General features: G+C 37.1%; 1 protein-coding gene across 1 annotated transcript; it reads right to left on the bottom strand.

The window, feature by feature from the left end:
* Positions 1–1,951: 1,951 nt before the first annotated feature.
* Positions 1,952–19,993, bottom strand: LOC107754387 (beta-parvin-like). Its single transcript, XM_016570804.1, has 14 exons — positions 19,765–19,993; positions 18,703–18,828; positions 9,566–9,655; positions 7,911–7,981; positions 7,076–7,178; positions 6,824–6,964; positions 5,658–5,773; positions 5,513–5,574; positions 5,374–5,393; positions 4,431–4,492; positions 4,274–4,342; positions 4,087–4,188; positions 2,602–2,674; positions 1,952–2,347 (listed from the first exon to the last, which is right to left on the bottom strand). Exons 2-14 carry the CDS (start codon positions 18,812–18,814, stop codon positions 2,271–2,273), a joined length of 1,098 nt encoding a protein of 365 aa, XP_016426290.1. The 5' UTR covers positions 18,815–18,828; positions 19,765–19,993; the 3' UTR covers positions 1,952–2,270.
* Between the last annotated feature and the right edge of the window lie 58 nt (positions 19,994–20,051).

Below are 20,051 nucleotides of genomic sequence, written 5' to 3'. Positions count from 1 at the left end.
ATAAATCATGTTCTAAACTGTCATACACGGCATCAAACACACACAAGACCCTCTAACAGGCTGTGCACGGGGCCTAAACATCACATTTGAGTCAATAACTGACAATAACGCTTACTAGTAAACAACCAAATAGTGATCCAACGTTTCCTCTTCAAATAACATGCTCCAGGTTTGAGAGCAACAATTGCATATATTTTCCACTCTCTTACTGTGATGGAGAGAACGCCTCCCTTTGACTAGAAAAACCAGAGGTAATTTGGGCCGGATGGTTACCATGGTTACCATCCCAATGAATTCCCCCATTAAACGCAAGTTTGAATTCAGCACAAACAACTGAAAAAAAGACCCTCAAAGGAGCATCTGAAAACAACAGGGTTATTTAGATTCAGACTCACCCATCTGTTGATGTGTTTACATTCTGCGTCACTCTGAGAGATACAATCAGACTGGAAACTACGGTTTACGTATTCCCAAGAAAATGAGAATGGTGTTTGCCCATGCAAAACTAGCTAGGGTGTTGTTAGGCAGTCGCCTGTTGTTAAGGTGTTCTGAGTGGTTGGTTAGAATGCTGCTATGTGGTTGCTAAGGTGTTCTGAGTGTTCTTACATGATGCTATGCAGTTGCTTAGGTGTTTGCTAGAGGGTTGCTATGTGGTTGCTTGAGTGCTGTAAGTTGGTTGCCAGGGTGTTGCTGTAGGGTCCCTTATGAGTTCTGATTTTAGTGAGCTGTTATGCAGTTGCTAAGACAGTCCGAGTCTAATAACAACTCAGACTCAATCACTGATTGCTTCAGTATTCTGGGTGGTTGCTAAGGTATTGTTATTCAGTTGCTGAGGTGTTCTGGATGGTTTTTAGGGAGTTGCTATGCAGTTGGTAGGGTTATCTGGGTGGTTGCTATGGTGTTGCTTTTTTGATTGCCCGGACATTGCTTAGGTTTTCAGACTGTCTGTTATTATGTTGCTATGCGGTTTGTTGAGAGTTCTAGGTGGTTACTCGAGTGTTGATATGCAGTTGTTTGGGTGTTGTGCGGTGGTTGTTAGGACATTGCTGTGTTGTTGTTATATGAATGCTATGCAGTTGCTAAGATGGTCTGAGTTTAATAACCACTCAAACTACATGCCTGGATATTTTCTGTGGTTGGTATCATTCTGGATGGTTGCTAGGGAGTTGCTATGCGGTTTGTAAGGTACTGTGTGTGTAGTTGCTGTGTGGTTGCCAGGGCATTGATACACGGTTGCTAAGGTGTTCTGAGTGTTCTTACATGATGCCATGTGGTTGCTTAGGTGTTCTAGGTGCTTGCTAGAGTGTTGCCAGTGGTGGCTAAGGTATTGTTATGCAGTTGCTGAAGTGTTCTGGATGGTTGCTAGGGAGTTGCTATATGGTTGGTACAGTGCTCTAGGTGGTTTCTGGGGTGTTGCTGTGTAATTTCTTGGGTTTTGTAGGTGGTTGCCAGGACATTGCATGGGTGTTCAGATTTATTGGTAATGTGTTTCTATGGAGGTTGCTTATTGGCCAAAGTCAAATTAACCCAACCCCAATATTCTATAATAGGACATCATTGAACCCCAGAATTTGAATCACTACTGTCTCCAGCACAAACTCAGAAAGTTACAAGTTTAATATGTATCATTTGGCTGTTGCAAATCTATAACACTAGGCGTGAGCAATACTTATAATGATGCTTCTTGTAGCAAACAGCCCTAAATAAATTAAAGGTACAGTGTAGGTCTGTCATAATGAATCACACCCTCAAATGAATCTTTAAACCTGTGTGAGACGCATGAAGGTTAAATATTTATATGGACCAAGGTTTTTAAGTGTGAATAATTCTGTGTATGAAGACGTGATACTCAACTGCTTATTTTGATTAAAAAAAAGACCATCAAGACCCTCTGTTCAAATTCAGAGTCAAAATGTCAAAATGAATTCATTCCAGAATGTAGAAAGTCCTTGTTTATTTGAAATAATTACAGCATTTCTATTAGAATAAAATACACAGTGCATTCCAGGACAAAAAGTCATTCCGGTGTAGTGCTTAAAGCAGTGGCAGGCCTTGTTTGCGTAAGTCAAATGTGAGAAAAATAAAATATTTTAATGAGCTGCTACACTGATGCATCATTAAGGCTGGATACATTCGATTCTGGGCATAAATAAGCCAAATAATACAAAATATGTCATTCTTATGTACAAAAGTAACACCAGAGATGTGTGAGCGCAGACATCCTGGCGTCAATGAGGCATGTAGCAACCTTCCTCGCATCGCTTTCAGTGTTACTCTGAGTTCTTGTAGTTGGTGAAAAGGTTGTAAAGCACCCTGAGTGTTGACTTCAGATTCAAGTTCACCACGTCTGCAGGACACAAACAACAGATTCGCTGTTAAACAGACAGGGGCTTGAATATGTTACCTGTCATTGTGAAGGAACACAGTATGTTTAGTGAGAGTCATCAGGGGAAGTACAGTGTGCTGCATCAATTGAGGAACATCTCCATCTAGTGGATAATGTGGGTAACACCACGAACAGGTGCAGACAATGCGCTAGTCTGTTATGATGGCTAAAGGTTGTCGCTGATGTAACATTGCTGGCACTGATTTTTCTGGTACCTTCTGGTCGTGCTTTGGGTTTCTGTAATCCACCATCTTGCATGAGCTCAAAAGCAAATGCGACATTATGCACCTAGAGAAAAACAGAGAGAAAAGCACTCTAGCAATCTTTTCTTTAGTAATTAGTAACAAAAAACGGTTTTATATGTTATAAAATAGAAAAGCTCAGGTAATTGTGAGTTTAATGCCTTAAGGATTCCATAACCACCACATAATCAGACTTAAGAAGCCCGCATCAGACCACATCAAACCGCATCAGATTCCATCAGACTTCACGAGTCCACATCAGACCACAGACTCGTTAAGAAGTATTTACAATGTAATCAGACTGGCTCTGATAAGTTTTGATGTGGACTTGCTTAGTCTAATGTGGTCTGATATGTTGTGATGTGGTTTGATGCAGTCTGATGTGGATTCTTAAAGTCTGACAGGGTATGATGCAGTTTAATGAGGTATTTTAAAACAAACCAGACTTCATCAAACTACATCAGACCCTGTCAGATTTAATGACTGCACATTAGACTCAAGTCCACATAAGAACATATCAGCAAGTCCACATCAAACCATATGAGACTCCATAAATACTAATTGACTGATGTGGACTTGTTTAGTCTAATGTGGTCTGATATGCTGTGATGTGGTTTGATGTAGTCTGATGTGGATTCATAATGTCACAGGGCATGATGCACTTCTAATAAGGCATTTGAAAATAAACCTGTCCTCATCAAGCCACATCAGACCCTGTCAGACTTAATGATTTCACATTAGACTCAAGTCCACATCAGACTTCATAAATACTATTCGTCTGACGTTGACTCATCGAGATTGATGTGGTCTGATAATAGTCTGAACAGCATTCATGAAGTCTGATTGGTTCTGATGTGGTCTAGTATGGTGTTGTTTGATGTAGTCTGATGTGGATTCATGAAGTCTGACAGGGTCTGATGCAATTGAATGAGGTATCTGAAAACAAATCAAACCGCATCAGACACTGTAAGTGGTCGTGGTATTGAAGGTGTGAGAGAGCGCTGTACATTCACTCCCCCCACCAACAATCCCTGCCGGTACGAGACTCGAACCCACAACCTTTGGGTTATGAGTCCGACTCTCTAACCATTAGGTCACGACTTCCCCTTAAGACTTAAGTCCACATCAGACCCAATCAAACTTTATAAATACTATTCATCTAATGAGACTGATGTGGTCTGTGTGTGAAATCATGAAATCTGATAAGGTCTGATAATGGTTTGATGTGGTCTGATATGGTGTATTTTGGTCTGATGTAGGCTGATGTGGTTTGATGAGGTCTGATTTGTATTCATTGAATACCTCATCAAACCACATCAGCCTACATCAGACCAAAATGCACCATATCAGACTCAAGTCCACATCTAGCTCCATTAGACTTCATTCGACCCCAACAGAACAATTCAGTCCGCTTCAGACCTCACCAGTCCATAATAGACCACCCTATCGCACACTTACCTTCTGTTCAAAGCTTTCAGGCGTGAGGTAGAAGTTGTACAGCGGCACAAAGTAATTTTCTAACAATCCCATCAGCAACACCAGATAGACACCATCTGCAAACTTCCCACACACACACACATGAAGTGGTTTTTAAGCGGTTTTGATTGTAAAGATCTGTGTGAGAGTTAACAGATGATGTTTATACCTGTGATTCCAGCTCCGTCACCTCCAGGTTCAGTTTGTTCAAGTGTTTATTCACAAATGTAATCAGCGACTGAAGAAAAAGACATTGAAGGTTAATTTTGGATAATAATCAGTACCATCGCACAGAAGTTCTTGTCCCGTCCGAATCCAGTTCTTACCATTTTCACTACGTTCAGTTTGTCAGGTGCGTGATCCAATAACGTGTCAAAAGCATCACGTTCTGCAAATGACAATAAAATAAACTGTTTTTAGACCATTTTTTTAAAAACATACAAACCATCATAATACATTTGTGGAAATTCCAGATAAAACCAACTCCTGATGTTCACTAGTTTTATAGGTTCTACTTGAATAAAACAGGCCATTTTATACATATAGCTGGTCTAGATGGTTGATTAGCTGGACTACACTGGTTTCAATCTGTCAGATCACCTTGATCAAGCAGATTACGGCTGGTAAACCACCTTGGACCAGCAATGAACCAGCTACAATTTTCCAAAAACTAGACCTCTGTATGATCCTTAAGGAAAAACATGAAAATGTGTGTGAATACTATAGACTGTATAAAAACATGGACGTAGTGTCCATGACGTCAACCGTAGTTTTCTGAAGAGCGTTTTTGAAGCCTAAAGTAGGCGGAGCCGGCTATCGCCATTTTGGCAGCGAGTCACCGCACATCACTCCCGGATAATCGAAAATAGGCAAAGAGGCGGGAGCTGGCTGCTGAAACCTCGCCCACCTAGCTCGACGCCGGTGACAGCAGCGGCAATCCACCTGTCACTCAAGTGGCCACGCCCTTAATTATGCAGAACTTTAAGGCTTAATGTAGTTTAAACGGATGAGTTATTAAAAAAATTCACCCCCCTCACAGTTGTCATGAAGGGCAAAATTAGCTATATAGACCAAAATCATTTTTTGAACCAGGCTGTAAACGTGTTTTTTTCTGCTGTAAAATTGGGCATTTTAACATGGGGAGTCTATGGGATTGACTCCCTTTTGCAGCCAGCCTCTAGCGTCCAGTTGACGAATTACAGTTTAAGTCACTTCCGTGTTGGCTTCACAAGAGAGAGTGCGGGAGGTTGCTGCTTGGTGAATACTCACCTGATCTTCCGATCATCATTCTGTTGGAAACAGTGAACACAAAGTCAGCATCAGATCACACATTCAAAATACAAAAGCTACTTTTCTGTGTTAAAATCATCTTTCACCACTACTAGATGGCCACATTGGAGCGTCTTACTCTGTTGTGGTACTTGTGAGTTGTTTGGTCACATGAGCAGTCTGAAGGATTCCCTCTTTTTTCTGAGACAAACACAAACCTCTGTAATTAGGCTGAACTTATTTGATATAATGTTCAATATCACACTTTAATAAACTCGTCGTACCTTGACCACGATCACCCTGATGGACACATGCTCAGGTAAGCGGATAGGAGCCGCGTAGTAGATGGCCAGCGCCAGCAGCAGGTACACGATGGACACCAGGTTCTTAGAGTGGATTGCTGAGGAAGAGACAGAGACTTAACATCAACAATAAACATTTCTTTATTTTTGATAATGTATTTAAAGATTCATTTAATTAAAATCAAAATGGACTCAATTTACTTTCTTAATAAAGGTCTCTTGTGCACAATTTATAAGTGCATGTTACACGTAATAATAATACATATATACATATATGTTTGTTTTCATAATATTTAATTAATAGCTTTTTTTTATATTATAATTTTATTCCAGTTAGTAATTTTGTTATATGCTTTTGTCATTAATATTAGTTTTATATCTATTACTATTTAGGTTTATTTTTATTTCTTTTTCAGGATTAGTTTTTATTTATTTCCAGTTAGTTATATATACATATATATTTGTTTTCATAATATTTATTTAACCATTAAGAATGGAAAAAGGTCATGTTATTTTAGTATTATTTAGTATATTGTTTATTTGCTAAAAACAATATTAATATTTACAATTTTCATTTTAGTTAAATTTGTAAAAATGGTATGTGCTTTCGTCATTAGTATTAGGTTTTTTTAATATTACTATTTAGATTTAAGTTTTAGTTTTTATTCATCTCCAGTTAGTAATATACATATATATTTGTTTTCATAATATTTCATTTAACCAATAAGAATGGGAAAAAGTCATGTTATTTTAGAATTGTTTCGTATTATTTACTGTATATACTATAATGGTTTTTATTAATATTTTGAATTCACTTTTGTTTTTATATTTTCATTTAGTAACTTTTTTTGTAATTGTGTTACGTGCTCTTTGTCATTAGTATTAGTTATAAGGGTTTTTTAATATTACTATATAGGTTTAATTTATTTTTCTTTGCATTTCCGTTTTAGTTTTTATTTATTTACAGTTAGCAATTTTTTAACTTAAACTTATGTCAGTTACTTGCCCATTTCATTTTAGCTTTATACCAGTTAACAAAAATGTTTTTAATAGTTTTGGTTTTAGTTAACTATAATAACCCTGGTACAATTTAAGTCTTATTTTTGGGTGAACTGTCCCTTTAAATGCGAGTGTGTTTCAGCGCTCACAGTCGACACTCCACTCGGTGTTCCAGTCCAGCGGTCTGAGAACTCCATTAACAGCCTCTAGAACCGTCTGCAGTTTCTGCTTCTGTCCGATCTCTGACTGCGTCACCTCTGCCACATTTAGCTTATGACCCGACAGCTTCTCTGAAGGAGACGACACACACAGAACACCCTCACTACACTGAAAATACCACAGCAAAATGCCAAAACAGACGATGAACACGAGAAATATGAAGGGAAAGTTCTTTGTCTTACCGAACAGTTTCTGCAGCACCTGTCCATCATACAGATCTTCTTCAAGGTCTTTCACGATGATTCGGTCCTCCTCAAGTTCACTGTTGATCCAGTCAATGAGAACCTGAGAGGAAGAGAGAATAAGGATCAGTGGGTAGAATGGTAATTATGCAAAATGGGCGTGGCTTAGCAGCCCAGATGTTCACTCTAATTGGATGGGTGTGATAGTTTTTTTTATTATCATTTGTGATTTCTGTTAAGGTATTTACTGTTATTTACTGCTTAATCTTCAACATTTTTCACTCCATGTTAGAGTCTAGGCATTGTTGTTACTGCAAACTAAAACTAAAACTATTTTTAAAAAATATTTTCGTAAACTGAAATAAAATAAAATATATATAGTATTTATATAATATAAATATTAGAGGAAACTAAAAAAATAGAAATGTTAAAAAATTAGAAATGCTGCCTTGGCAACTAACTGAAATGATATGTTTAAGTTAAAATTACTACAATTAAAACTGAAAAATAAATTACAGTTTAATAGAAATATATATATATATATATAAACTAATAAAATTACAAAAGCACATAACAAAATTACTAAAATTAAACATTAAATGACCAATACTTAAATTGAAATGATAATTACTAGTATAAAAATAAAAGCTTATTTAAAATATTAATGAATGCCATAGTCTACAGTAAAACTGTAGAGGGCGCTGACTAAACAGATTTTAATGTCAAATTTAAAGTTCCATTGGCGTTACTGTCTTCATCTGCCATTTCTGTTTTTCTTTTCCACGGCATTAATTCTGAAATGTTACTGTAAGCAGTCAGAAAAGGCGTTTTGTACCTTCTGAAGGTCTTTAAAATTGAGGTCTTCTCTGGACGTGGGGTCTAGAATGGTCCTCTCTGCATTTTCCTCTGCAAAAATCAAGGAAGAAAGAAGAAACTCTTTAACACACTGTTTTTTTTAAAAGACAATTAGGTTGGTCTTGGGTGTGGGTGCATTTCACCAGCTGTCTTACTCAGAAACCAGGGTGAGTAAGAGACATGGAGGAAATGGGAAGTGTCCTCCACACCCAACACTACGGTTTAGGAGTTCTTAGTAATGCACTGCTTAAGTGCCAGCTTTATCTCAGATGTTTCTCTTTAAATTCTTAAGTAAGAGAATAAAAACAGACACAAAAAAATGAATATTTGCTGAAGATATACTCACCCTCAGGCCATTCAAGTTTGTTTCTTCATGGGAGCAGATTTGGAGAAATGTAGCAATGTATCACTTGCTCACCAGTGGATGCTCTGCAGTGAATGGGTGCCGTCAGAATGAGAGTCCAAACAGCTGATAAAAACATCACAATAATCCACAGCACTCCAGTCCATCAATTAACGTCTAGTGAAACAAAAAGCTGCATGTTTGTAAGAAACAAATCCATTATTACGATGTTTTTAACTTTAAACAGTTGCTTCCAGCTAAAATACAAGTCATCTCTTCTGAATCAGGAGAGAAATATGCTCAGATTAAGCACCATTTAAAAGTGAAAATAGTCAAAAATTCTAAACAAATATGTGCGTGTATTTTGATGTGAGAGGACAACAGGGGATGGACATTTCACTGGAGGAAGCGATATTATGGATTATGGACTCATATTTTGGCCAGAAGCGACCGTTTAAAGTTTAAATGTCTTACTGAAAGATTTGTTTGTTACAAACATGCAGCTTTTTGTTTCACAAGACGTTAACTGATGGACTGGATTGGTGTGGATTACTTGTGGATTATTGTGATGTTTTTATCAGCTGTTTGGTCTCTCATTCTGACGGCACCCATTCACTGCAGAGGATCCATTGCTGAGCAAGTGATGCAATGCTACATTTCTCCAAATCTGATGAAGAAACAAACTCATCTACATCTTGGATGGTCTGAGGGTGAGAACATTTTCAGCAAACTTGTAATTTTTGGGTGAACTATTCTTTTAACACAATCAGTAATACCTCCTTGTGATTTTTTTTTTTAAAGCTTTTACTCGTCTTGAAAAAGATCAAACGTGTCTAAATGGGACTATAGAGGTTGTTGGGGACATCTCTACTCACTAATCGCTTTCAAAGCCTTCTGTTTATAATCACGTTCTTGCTTACTATTCTAACTCAAAATGTCAGTGAACAATTTTTAAATGAAGACTACAAGGGTTGTAAGAAGCTTAGTGGTGGTGACGCTGAAGTCCTGAGACCGTAGTGTAGTTCATTTATACCATATGTTTGGCTTTTTGCATCTTACGATCGTATACGATTTGCGTATACGATCGTTGAAAGTGAAAGTTGTGTTCATTTGTGAAGATTGAAATCATAAACTTTTGTGAGCATGTTTTCTGGAATAATCTAAAAGCCAATGGAACTAGGGTGATGCTAACTTACACATATACGGCATCACTACAGCCCTCTATTCTGACCACTAGTGGAGGAGTGAGACATTACATTGGGTTTAATGGATGAGAAGAAGTCAAATGTTACCAAGCAGCGTGTCCTCAGGGAGCAGCTCTGGGTCGGTGTGCAGTAGGGGGGCGTTGATGGCGTTCTTACCATCTTCCTGAAGGTCACTCACTAAGAAGACAAAAGAAGACGACTAAAGCATCATAAGCACCATATTTTCTATCTAGGACATGTACCATGATAATACTATTGAAGTACCTTGGAATATAGTATTAATTCAATACCATGGTAAATATCAAGCAACCATGGTACACAGTAAGGGTTCCTATGATTGTCTGCATTGTTTCAGGAAAATATCTGTGACAGGCAGAGTGGATAATATCACGTAACTCACTGCCGTTTCAATTAATTAGCCTAATCAGCTGATTCATGAGTGACTCTCTCTCTCTCTTCCTCTGTCAGTTTATTACAGTTAATTTATAATGTGACTTGACCTCTCGTTCTATGGAAAACAGCCTCAGTTTAGTGCACTTCCTCTTAAATGCAAACAGTCATCAGGGTCGAATCCAACCATCAGAAAGAGTTCCTCCTGTATGCCACACACCCACACCAACACATACAGAGTCAGCAAGGATGCATTAAATGCATCAAAAATGACAGTGAAGACATTAATAATGTTGCAAGAAATTTCTATTTCAAATAAATGCTGTTCTTTTGAACTTTCCATTCATCAAAGAATCCAAAAAAAAAAGTATCAGTTTCCACAAAAATATTAAACAGCAAAAACTGTTTTCAACATTGATAGTAAGAAATGTTTCTTGAGCAGCAAATCAGCATATTAGAATGATTTCTGAAGGATGGAGTAATGATGCTGAAAATTAACATTTACGTGAAAAATATGACTGATTTGAATAAGATTTTAATACTGATGTCTGAGTGTAAAACTGCACACAGACCTATCATCACTTTATTCTGGTTAGCATTGACTGGCTAGCATGGTTAGCAGTAAGCCGCTGGTGGTAGAAGCTGTAACTACACCAACTGGAGTCTGGACCCAGAAAACAGCCATGTATTCTGATAATAAAATAGTTTGCAAGCTACATATATTTCTAATATTTCAATATATTATAGTAGAAGTTTTTACTGCCATCAAATGACCTTTGGAGACTCTTAAAAGTGTAAAATGAACTTATACTTTTCCTTTTGACATTATAAGGATAGAAAGCTGAATTCAAATCATACAGGAAACTATCACTGAGGCAGTGTTATTTTAGTATCATTGATGTACTATCATAGTTTTTGTTAATATTTTAATTTAGATTTTATTTTCATATTTTCTGTTTTAATTTGAATTTTAGGTATATTTTTTAATATAGTTTTTAGTTTTCATTTATGTAGTTTTAGTTATTTTAGTACTTAAAATAAACTTTGGCAACTACCTGCAATAAAATGTTAAAATATTATTTCCGATATTTTGAAGAATGTGGGTAACCGTTGCAGTTGCTGGTCCCCATTAACTTCCATAGTATGGAATGAATGAATGAATAAATACATACATACATATACATACAATGAAAGTCAATATGGTCCAGAAACTGTTTGGTTACCAACATTCTTCAAAATATATATTGTGTTCAGTTGAAGAAACAAACTCATACAGGTCTAGAACAACTTTAGGGTGAGTAAACAACTACTGAATTTTCATTTTTGGGTGAACTATCCCTTTAAGATGAATGAGAATCCTAACAGATTGCTTTTTCTTCCTGTCAACAGTACAGTCGAAAAATGACTTTAAGAGGATAATAAAAGTGTCATTCATGTTTTGTCATCAACCCCCCATGTAAGTGGAAACTCATATAAACATTTAAGGTCCAGAGGGACAGTTTCACATCGACAGTTCTTCATCCACCCTGCAGATCTACAGAGCATCCAGCATCTTAAGCCAAATCTGCATTTCCTGCAAGATTTACGCTTCTGCTTTTCATCCTAATTGTGCATTTCCCCTCTTGTGCACCATGAAACATGCCTCATTTTTTTAGGATTACAGTTCCGTCCATGTTTCACATACAGAAATAAATCCTCTAGGAACAGAAGCTATTTATAGTGATCAATGCTAATATTGTGTATTAAATACTACACAATAATAAATACTATATATACTGACCATACATATATTCATAAACAAATGCATTTTCATTTATATTAAATACTGTATATATGTATTTATAAAATATAATTGTTATATACATATATACATTATAAGTGTTTCTTATAAGAAACATTATATGATAATATATATAAAATAGTCTTAATATAATAAATAGTATAAATACTGTAATATTACGATAATGCTAGTGTGTTTACAAAGGCATATATATTCAGAGATAAAAAATATTGTATATTGTATTAGATATTTACAATGTAAATCTATAATATAAAATGTACATTAATTAAAAGATATTACATCATTGAACCATACTTTTGAATGAAAAACACCCTAAAATAGCCATGTACTAACTGCTAACCATAGTGAACATGCACACACTCTACAGGTTCTTGTGTACCAAACAGACCTGCTATCAAAACTATTCTATTATTATTACGTAACACAATCATTCCCTATATAATAAATACTATAATATTTTATAATAATGTTTCAGTGTATGATTGCAAAAGCATGTGTATTCATACATAAGTATATTTAATTTTATATCAAATATTTAACATGTAAATCTAACATGGCAACATACATCTGCATTCATTTAATTAAGATCTATTAAACTGCTGCACTATAAAACAGCCCAAAGTCTACCTTGCTTTCTTTTCTTCGTTCCACACAGTAGACCAGCCATGTCCCGTTAAACAGCGCTGAATCCTGCTAATGTCCTGCAGTGAGTCTCGGTGGCGAGTGCGAGTGTGTGTGTGTGTGTGTGTGTGTGTGTGAGTGTGAGTGTGAGTGTGAGTGAGTAAGGCCGTCAGTGTGGCTACAGCAGTCGCACCCGCGTCATCACATGTTATTTCTGTCCCTTTGAAAGCCCCCACCCTCACTGCTCTTGTTTCAATGAGGACGAGAGGCTGCTCTACACTCCACTCTTATGGAGTCTTATAGATGCAACATGACTGTATGATGAGCACACTAATGAGGGACTAACCAGTCTTAATATTCTAGTCTATTCTACAATGGATTAGACATTAAAATTTTTCATGCAACACATGAACTCTTAATGTTCAAAGGTTTCCAGATATTTGATTTGTGTTGTGTAATTAATTCTATTCTATTCTATAATTCGTGTTATTTCTGTCCCTTTGAAAGCCCCCACCCTCACTGCTCTTGTTTCAATGAGGACGAGAGGCTGCTCTACACTCCACTCTTATGGAGTCTTATAGACGCAACATGTGACTGTATGATGAGCACACTAATGAGGGACTAACCTGAATAACACTTGATGGAGAGACGATACACCTCTGCTTTTTATAATATTGTACATCTGTCTTAAATTTTTTTATCGAGCACAATAAAATAGAATTTTTGGTCTTAATATTCTAGTCTATTCTACGTTGGATTAGACATTCAAATTTTTCATGCAACACATGAACTCTTAATGTTCAAAGGTTTCCAGATATTTGATTTGTGTTGTGTAATTAATTCTATTCTATTCTATAATCCTATATTCAAGTTTTTCTGCAACACACAAAATCTTAATGGATCTTTGAAAATTTCCAGATCTTAAATGTCCATTGTCTAATTTATTCTATTCTATTCTATTCTATTCTATTCTGGATTAGATATTCAAGTTTTTTTGCAACACATAAAATCTTTGTGGCTCTTCGAAAATTTCCAGATCTTAAATGTCTGTTGTCTAATTGATTCTATTCTATTCTATTCTGCATTAAATATTCAAGTTTTTCTGTAACACATGAAATCTTCATGGATCTTCGAAGACTTCCAGATCTTGGAGGTGTGTTGTCTAATTCTATTCTATTCTATTCTATAATGGATTAGATATGTAAGGTCACTGAGACATTTAGATTATTGATTTATGTTATATATTAACAGTTCTGCAGTTCTGATGAATGACGACATTAATTTAATAAATTAGGTCTTTTCAGGAAGTCATCAATCTGCTCTCAAAGCTGATTTCTCACGTTCAAATTAATTAGTAAAAAGCTGCTGATCAGCAAGTGCAGTGGCTACACTGACACGACACAACAAACACTTCCCTGAGAAATCAATACACACTCACTGCAGTGTTTGTCAGCAGTGTGTGTGTGTGTGTGTGTGTGTGTCTGTAGGTCTTGGGGAAAGTTATTTATTACAAAGCAGACAAAAATAACAGTCCGGTCAGAGGAATGGAGTTGCTCTTAAATATAGCAGCACTTATTTGTGGGATCATTGGGATGCTGGAGTGGGAAATGGACACCGGATGAGTAACAGAGTTCAGATGTCAGAGAGAAGATGATTGTGTCATGTCAACCAAACTTCATGCATTACACACTGTCCAGTTAGTCTCCATATTAGACACTGCCCGTCATTAATCTCTGGATTATATGCTTTCAGTCATTTGTACCAGAAAACATTATTAAAACATTAATATTAATTTAAAAAAATTAATATGACAAAATTTGAAAGTTTTGTGCCAATCCTGTTTCAATGCTGTTTCAGGGATAAACTAGTTTGACAAGACCAATATATGTGAAAATTAACATAATGAAATACTTATAAAAAAAATAAAAAGTCATTGTTGTCGGAAACATTGAACCATTATTGCAATTTGACCAGAGCATTTCTCAAAAAAATGCATAAACATTTTTGAAAAACATAATTAAAAAAATATTTGAATTTCAATAAAAGCAAATTGGCTGATATTTTGATTTTTAAAAATAAATGTTTTGTTTTGTTTTTATTTCTAAAAATAATCATTTTAAGTGTTATCTGAGAATACTGAGTGGTGATAACCAACCAACTTAATATAAGTGAAAAAAATGCTCCTTAGGAAATACAACAATCATTTCATACCTTCACCATGACTTTTTACATTCATAAGCACACATTTTATCATCATAATCAGTGTATTAACACTGACGTAACCGAATTGTATTTTAGGAGCTGAAAACTATCCATTATGACAAACTAGACTTCTGCATTCTGATGAAAGCTATTTTTAACATAGCAACACTTTACCTCAGATAGCTCTACACAAACACAGCCACACGTCACTGATGCTCAATGTACAAACATAGACAAGAGTGAAACTTACTGAGATCCATGTTCCTCAAAGCTCTGAACTCGTCTGAGGACACTTAACAAATGAAGGCAACAACAGCCAGATCTGTCAGTACTCATACATCTGTACTCATACACACACAATAATATGCAAGTCAACATCCTGGCAGACAAACAAACACTCACACACATCCTTATATCAGAGGGTTTTCTGATATCAGCTTCTGCACAGCAGGGATGGGAAATGCTGCTGTCAATCATAACAGCTACTACTTTCCTGAAGAAAACAAACCACTCTTTCTAACAAATGTCCTCTGGATGGCGCTATAAATGTCATGTTTACTCTTGTACATAAAACAGCATCACTGCTTAACTAAAGTCACTCATCTGTAAGACATTTGACCAGCATACCATCAAATTTTCATCAAAAATGTATGACTGTATTTCCTCTTAGAGTTTTCAAACTACATCCACCAATCAGCAGAGTTCTGATTACAGACCATGCAGCCAGGATACCTTAGCAACCAGTCAAATACACTCTAGCAACCATTCAGAAACCCCTAGCAACAACCTAACAACCATCTCTATATTCAAGTTTTTCTGCAACACACAAAATCTTAATGGATCTTTGAAAATTTCCAGATCTTAAATGTCCATTGTCTAATTTATTCTATTCTATTCTATTCTATTCTATTCTGGATTAGATATTCAAGTTTTTTTGCAACACATAAAATCTTTGTGGCTCTTCGAAAATTTCCAGATCTTAAATGTCTGTTGTCTAATTGCCAGCATACCATCAAATTTTCATCAAAAATGTATGACTGTATTTCCTCTTAGAGTTTTCAAACTACATCCACCAATCAGCAGAGTTCTGATTACAGACCATGCAGCCAGGATACCTTAGCAACCAGTCAAATACACTCTAGCAACCATTCAGAAACCCCTAGCAACAACCTAACAACCATCCAGAACACCCAGACAACTATTCAGAACACCCTAGCATCCAGCCAAAACACCCTAGTAACACCCTAACAACCAACCATAATACCCTAGCAACACTCTGACAACCATCCAGAACACCCAAACAACTATTCAGAACACCCTAGCATCCAGCCAAAACACCCTAGTAACACCCTAACAACCAACCATAATACCCTAGCAACACTCTGACAACCATCCAGAACACCCAAACAACTATTCAGAACACCCTAGCATCCAGCCAAAGCACCCTAGAAACACCCTAACAACCATCCAGAACACCCATACGACACCCTAAAAACCATCCAGAAGACCCAGGCAACACCCTAACAACCAGCCAGAACACCCTAGCAAACAGGCAAAACACCCTAGCTACACCCTAACAACCAACCAGAACACCATAGCTAACAGCCAAAACACCCTAACACCATTTAGAAAACCCTAGCAACACCCTAACAACCAGCCAGAACACCTTAACAAACACACTAGCAAGCAACACCCGAAAAACCATCCAGAACACCCATGAAACATCTTAACAACCAGCCAGAACATCCTAGCACAACACCCTAACAGCTATTCAGAAAACCCTAGCAACACCCAAACAACCAACCTGTACAACCAAGCAAACAGTCAAAACACCCGAAAAACCATCCAGAACACCCATGAAACATCTTAACAACCAGCCAAAATACCCTAGCAACACTCTAACTACAATCCAGAACACCCATGCAACACCTTAACAACCAGCCAAGAGACCCTGGCAACACCCTAACAACCATCTAGAACACCCAAACAACTATTAAGAACACCTTTGAAACACCCTAGTAACCAGCCAAAACAACCTAGTAACACCCTAACCACCATCCAGAACACCCATGCAACATCCTAACAACCAGCCAGAACACCCTAGCAACACCCTAACAACCAACCTGAACACCCTAGCAAATAGCCAAAACACCCTAGTAACACCCTAACAACCAACCAGAATACCCTAGCAACACTCTGACAACCATCCAGAACACCCAAACAACTATTCAGAACACCCTAGCATCCAGCCAAAGCACCCTAGAAACACCCTAACAACCATCCAGAACACCCATACGACACCCTAAAAACCATCCAGAAGACCCAGGCAACACCCTAACAACCAGCCAGAACACCCTAGCAAACAGGCAAAACACCCTAGCTACACCCTAACAACCAACCAGAACACCATAGCTAACAGCCAAAACACCCTAACACCATTTAGAAAACCCTAGCAACACCCTAACAACCAGCCAGAACACCCTAGCAAACAGGCAAAACACCCTAGCTACACCCTAACAACCAACCAGAACACCATAGCTAACAGCCAAAACACCCTAACACCATTTAGAAAACCCTAGCAACACCCTAACAACCAGCCAGAACACCTTAACAAACACACTAGCAAGCAACACCCGAAAAACCATCCAGAACACCCATGAAACATCTTAACAACCAGCCAGAACATCCTAGCACAACACCCTAACAGCTATTCAGAAAACCCTAGCAACACCCAAACAACCAACCTGTACAACCAAGCAAACAGTCAAAACACCCGAAAAACCATCCAGAACACCCATGAAACATCTTAACAACCAGCCAAAATACCCTAGCAACACTCTAACTACAATCCAGAACACCCATGCAACACCTTAACAACCAGCCAAGAGACCCTGGCAACACCCTAACAACCATCTAGAACACCCAAACAACTATTAAGAACACCTTTGAAACACCCTAGTAACCAGCCAAAACAACCTAGTAACACCCTAACCACCATCCAGAACACCCATGCAACATCCTAACAACCAGCCAGAACACCCTAGCAACACCCTAACAGCCATTTAGAAAACCCTAGCAACACCCTAACAACCAACCTGAACACCCTATCAAATAGCCAAAACACCCTAGTAACACCCTAACAACCAACCAGAATACCCTAGCAACACTCTGACAACCATACAGAACACCCAAACAACTATTCAGAACACCCTAGCAACCAGCCAAAACACCCTAACAACCATCCATAACACCTTAGCAACTGACCAGAAAACACCTATTTGAACACCATAGCAACACCCTAACAACCATTTAGAACACCCTGGCACCCACTCAAAAGACTATATCAACCACTTAACAGGGCAGTCACTTCAAACTGCAAAAGTATTCAGAATTCACAAGCTCAAAATAACCGTCAGACTTTCAGCCAAAGCTTATCTTACTTTATCAGGCCAGAATTCAGCGTTTCATGGCTGCTACAATGGCGCTGAATACTTACTGAAGCACTAAATAATCTATTAAGATTCTTTGAAAGTTCCCAAAAAGCATCCTCCTGAACAAAAGAGTCACTAAAGAGCCTTGAACACATCGTGTCACTCCTGCGTGACTGTCTGGAGGTTAGAACACAACAACCACTCTATTCCACAATGACACACACACACACACACACACACAACATTACTGTGCAGCTGTTCACACAGATGGAGACTGGAAGGGGTGAGTTTGATCGAAAATACATAATAAAATACAAACTAAAATACAAAAAATGCAAAATAACAAATACAAAATAACTCACCAAAAATGCAGATAGATAGATTTTTAACTCTTGAGAGTTTAAAACAATATAAGTAAACAGGACAAAGCAGTCCACCTCATTTTTATGTGAATAACCTTGAGCTCCTGACCTGGATATTTCTGTCCCAGACAACAACACCACAATATAGCTTATGTTATGCTGATATAAGAAGAGTAAATCATAATCATTATAAAACTAACATTGCACCAGTCCAGTAGAATTATTTATATTAATATAAATAATACAATTGGTTAAATATCCTGCAATAAAAGAAGCATTTTCATAGATTCATAAATTCGAATATTGATCAAGTGCAACACCATGGACAGCGATAAAAATCAATCACGGCATGATGTGCTCATCTAAATATATTATTTTCTCCTTTTCTTTAAGTTACAATATCCTGGAAAACATTACCTTCTTTCAGCTTCTTTTTGCGAACTAACGTTCCCCCCAGTTTTCCCAGCAGCGACTCATCCTTCTTCATCTTGCCCGGCTGTCCGGACGGTTTGGTGGGAATCGCGGCCATCTGCTCCGCTGCGGCTTCAGTCACAGAAACAGAACGAGCGAGAAGAATGGAAATTAGTATTGTCTGTAAGGGGCGGGGCGGGGCATAGCGGCCTGAAACTTGCTAAAATAATTATTTTACTGTTTTAACTTTTTACGATGTACTTTAAATTAATTAGGTATTAAATTTACTCAGTGTCATTTATCATATGAAAAATATTGTCTAGATCGGTGCTAAGGATGAGCGGCGATGTCACGTGGTACATGTTACTTTTCTCAGCGCTGTTCGACTAATCGGTTTACTGAAAATTATCGGTTTTTTTATTTAATAGGGAGTAAAGAACTTGTTTATGCATGTTTAACGGGTATTAATAAGAATTAATAGCCATTAGTCAGTGTAGCGCTGTTTAATGTTTAACAGGAATGAAAACGAGACTGTGAGGGACAGAAGTACAGTGTGTACAATTGATTGTAGTGTAGTTTAACAAGAGGCCAGTAGTTCAGCTGACAAAACATATTTAGTCTTTCAGTAGACAAAATCACCATAAAACAGTTTGAAAGTTGTTAGTTTCGAAAATCACATGATATAGTACCTCTAGAGCGTAACATTGTAAAGTCATACAAAACATTGTGAAATTCAATAGGGCGTCTAACCTGATTAAAATCTATAGATTTAGGTGAGTATACTCTTATACGATAACACAAATATCACCAGTAAGACAGAAAAAGTTCTAAATGCGATTCTAAATTGAGGATTCTAAAGATTTTAATCCAATTGGAAACAGCTATAAACTGGTGACATTTGGAAAAGCATCACATGCCATAAACAACAATACTGATCATGAAAAATAACAGCAAACCATTGAAAATAGATGATAAAATGGGCATGTCTCTAATACTATTTGATAATAACTGTCTTATAATGAAAAACAAAGATTCAGAAAATGAGAAAATATAACTTTGCATACTTACCCTTTGCTCTGGGTGTGGTGAAGAATTTAACAGAAAGCAGCACCGAGGTAGTGTAATATTAGTTTTTAAAAAAAAGGAAGTATGAGCAAATATTCACTGTGGATATATTCCGAGTCAGGCATAGTCATATCTGGAAAAGTGCCGTAACATCTTGAGCCACACCCTTACAGTCAGTCATAGAAAGAAACTAAACACACACACAACACACATCACCTAGCGAAGACATCTATTGTTATTATATAAAGCTAGTCATAATTATTAACCCTAAAAGACAACTTTCTGCATCT

This window comes from Sinocyclocheilus rhinocerous, unplaced genomic scaffold (genome assembly GCF_001515625.1).
Source record: "Sinocyclocheilus rhinocerous isolate Xijiao unplaced genomic scaffold, SAMN03320098_v1.1 scaffold561, whole genome shotgun sequence".
Classification (NCBI taxonomy): domain Eukaryota; kingdom Metazoa; phylum Chordata; class Actinopteri; order Cypriniformes; family Cyprinidae; genus Sinocyclocheilus; species Sinocyclocheilus rhinocerous.
This window is presented reverse-complemented; position numbering and strand designations above follow the sequence as displayed.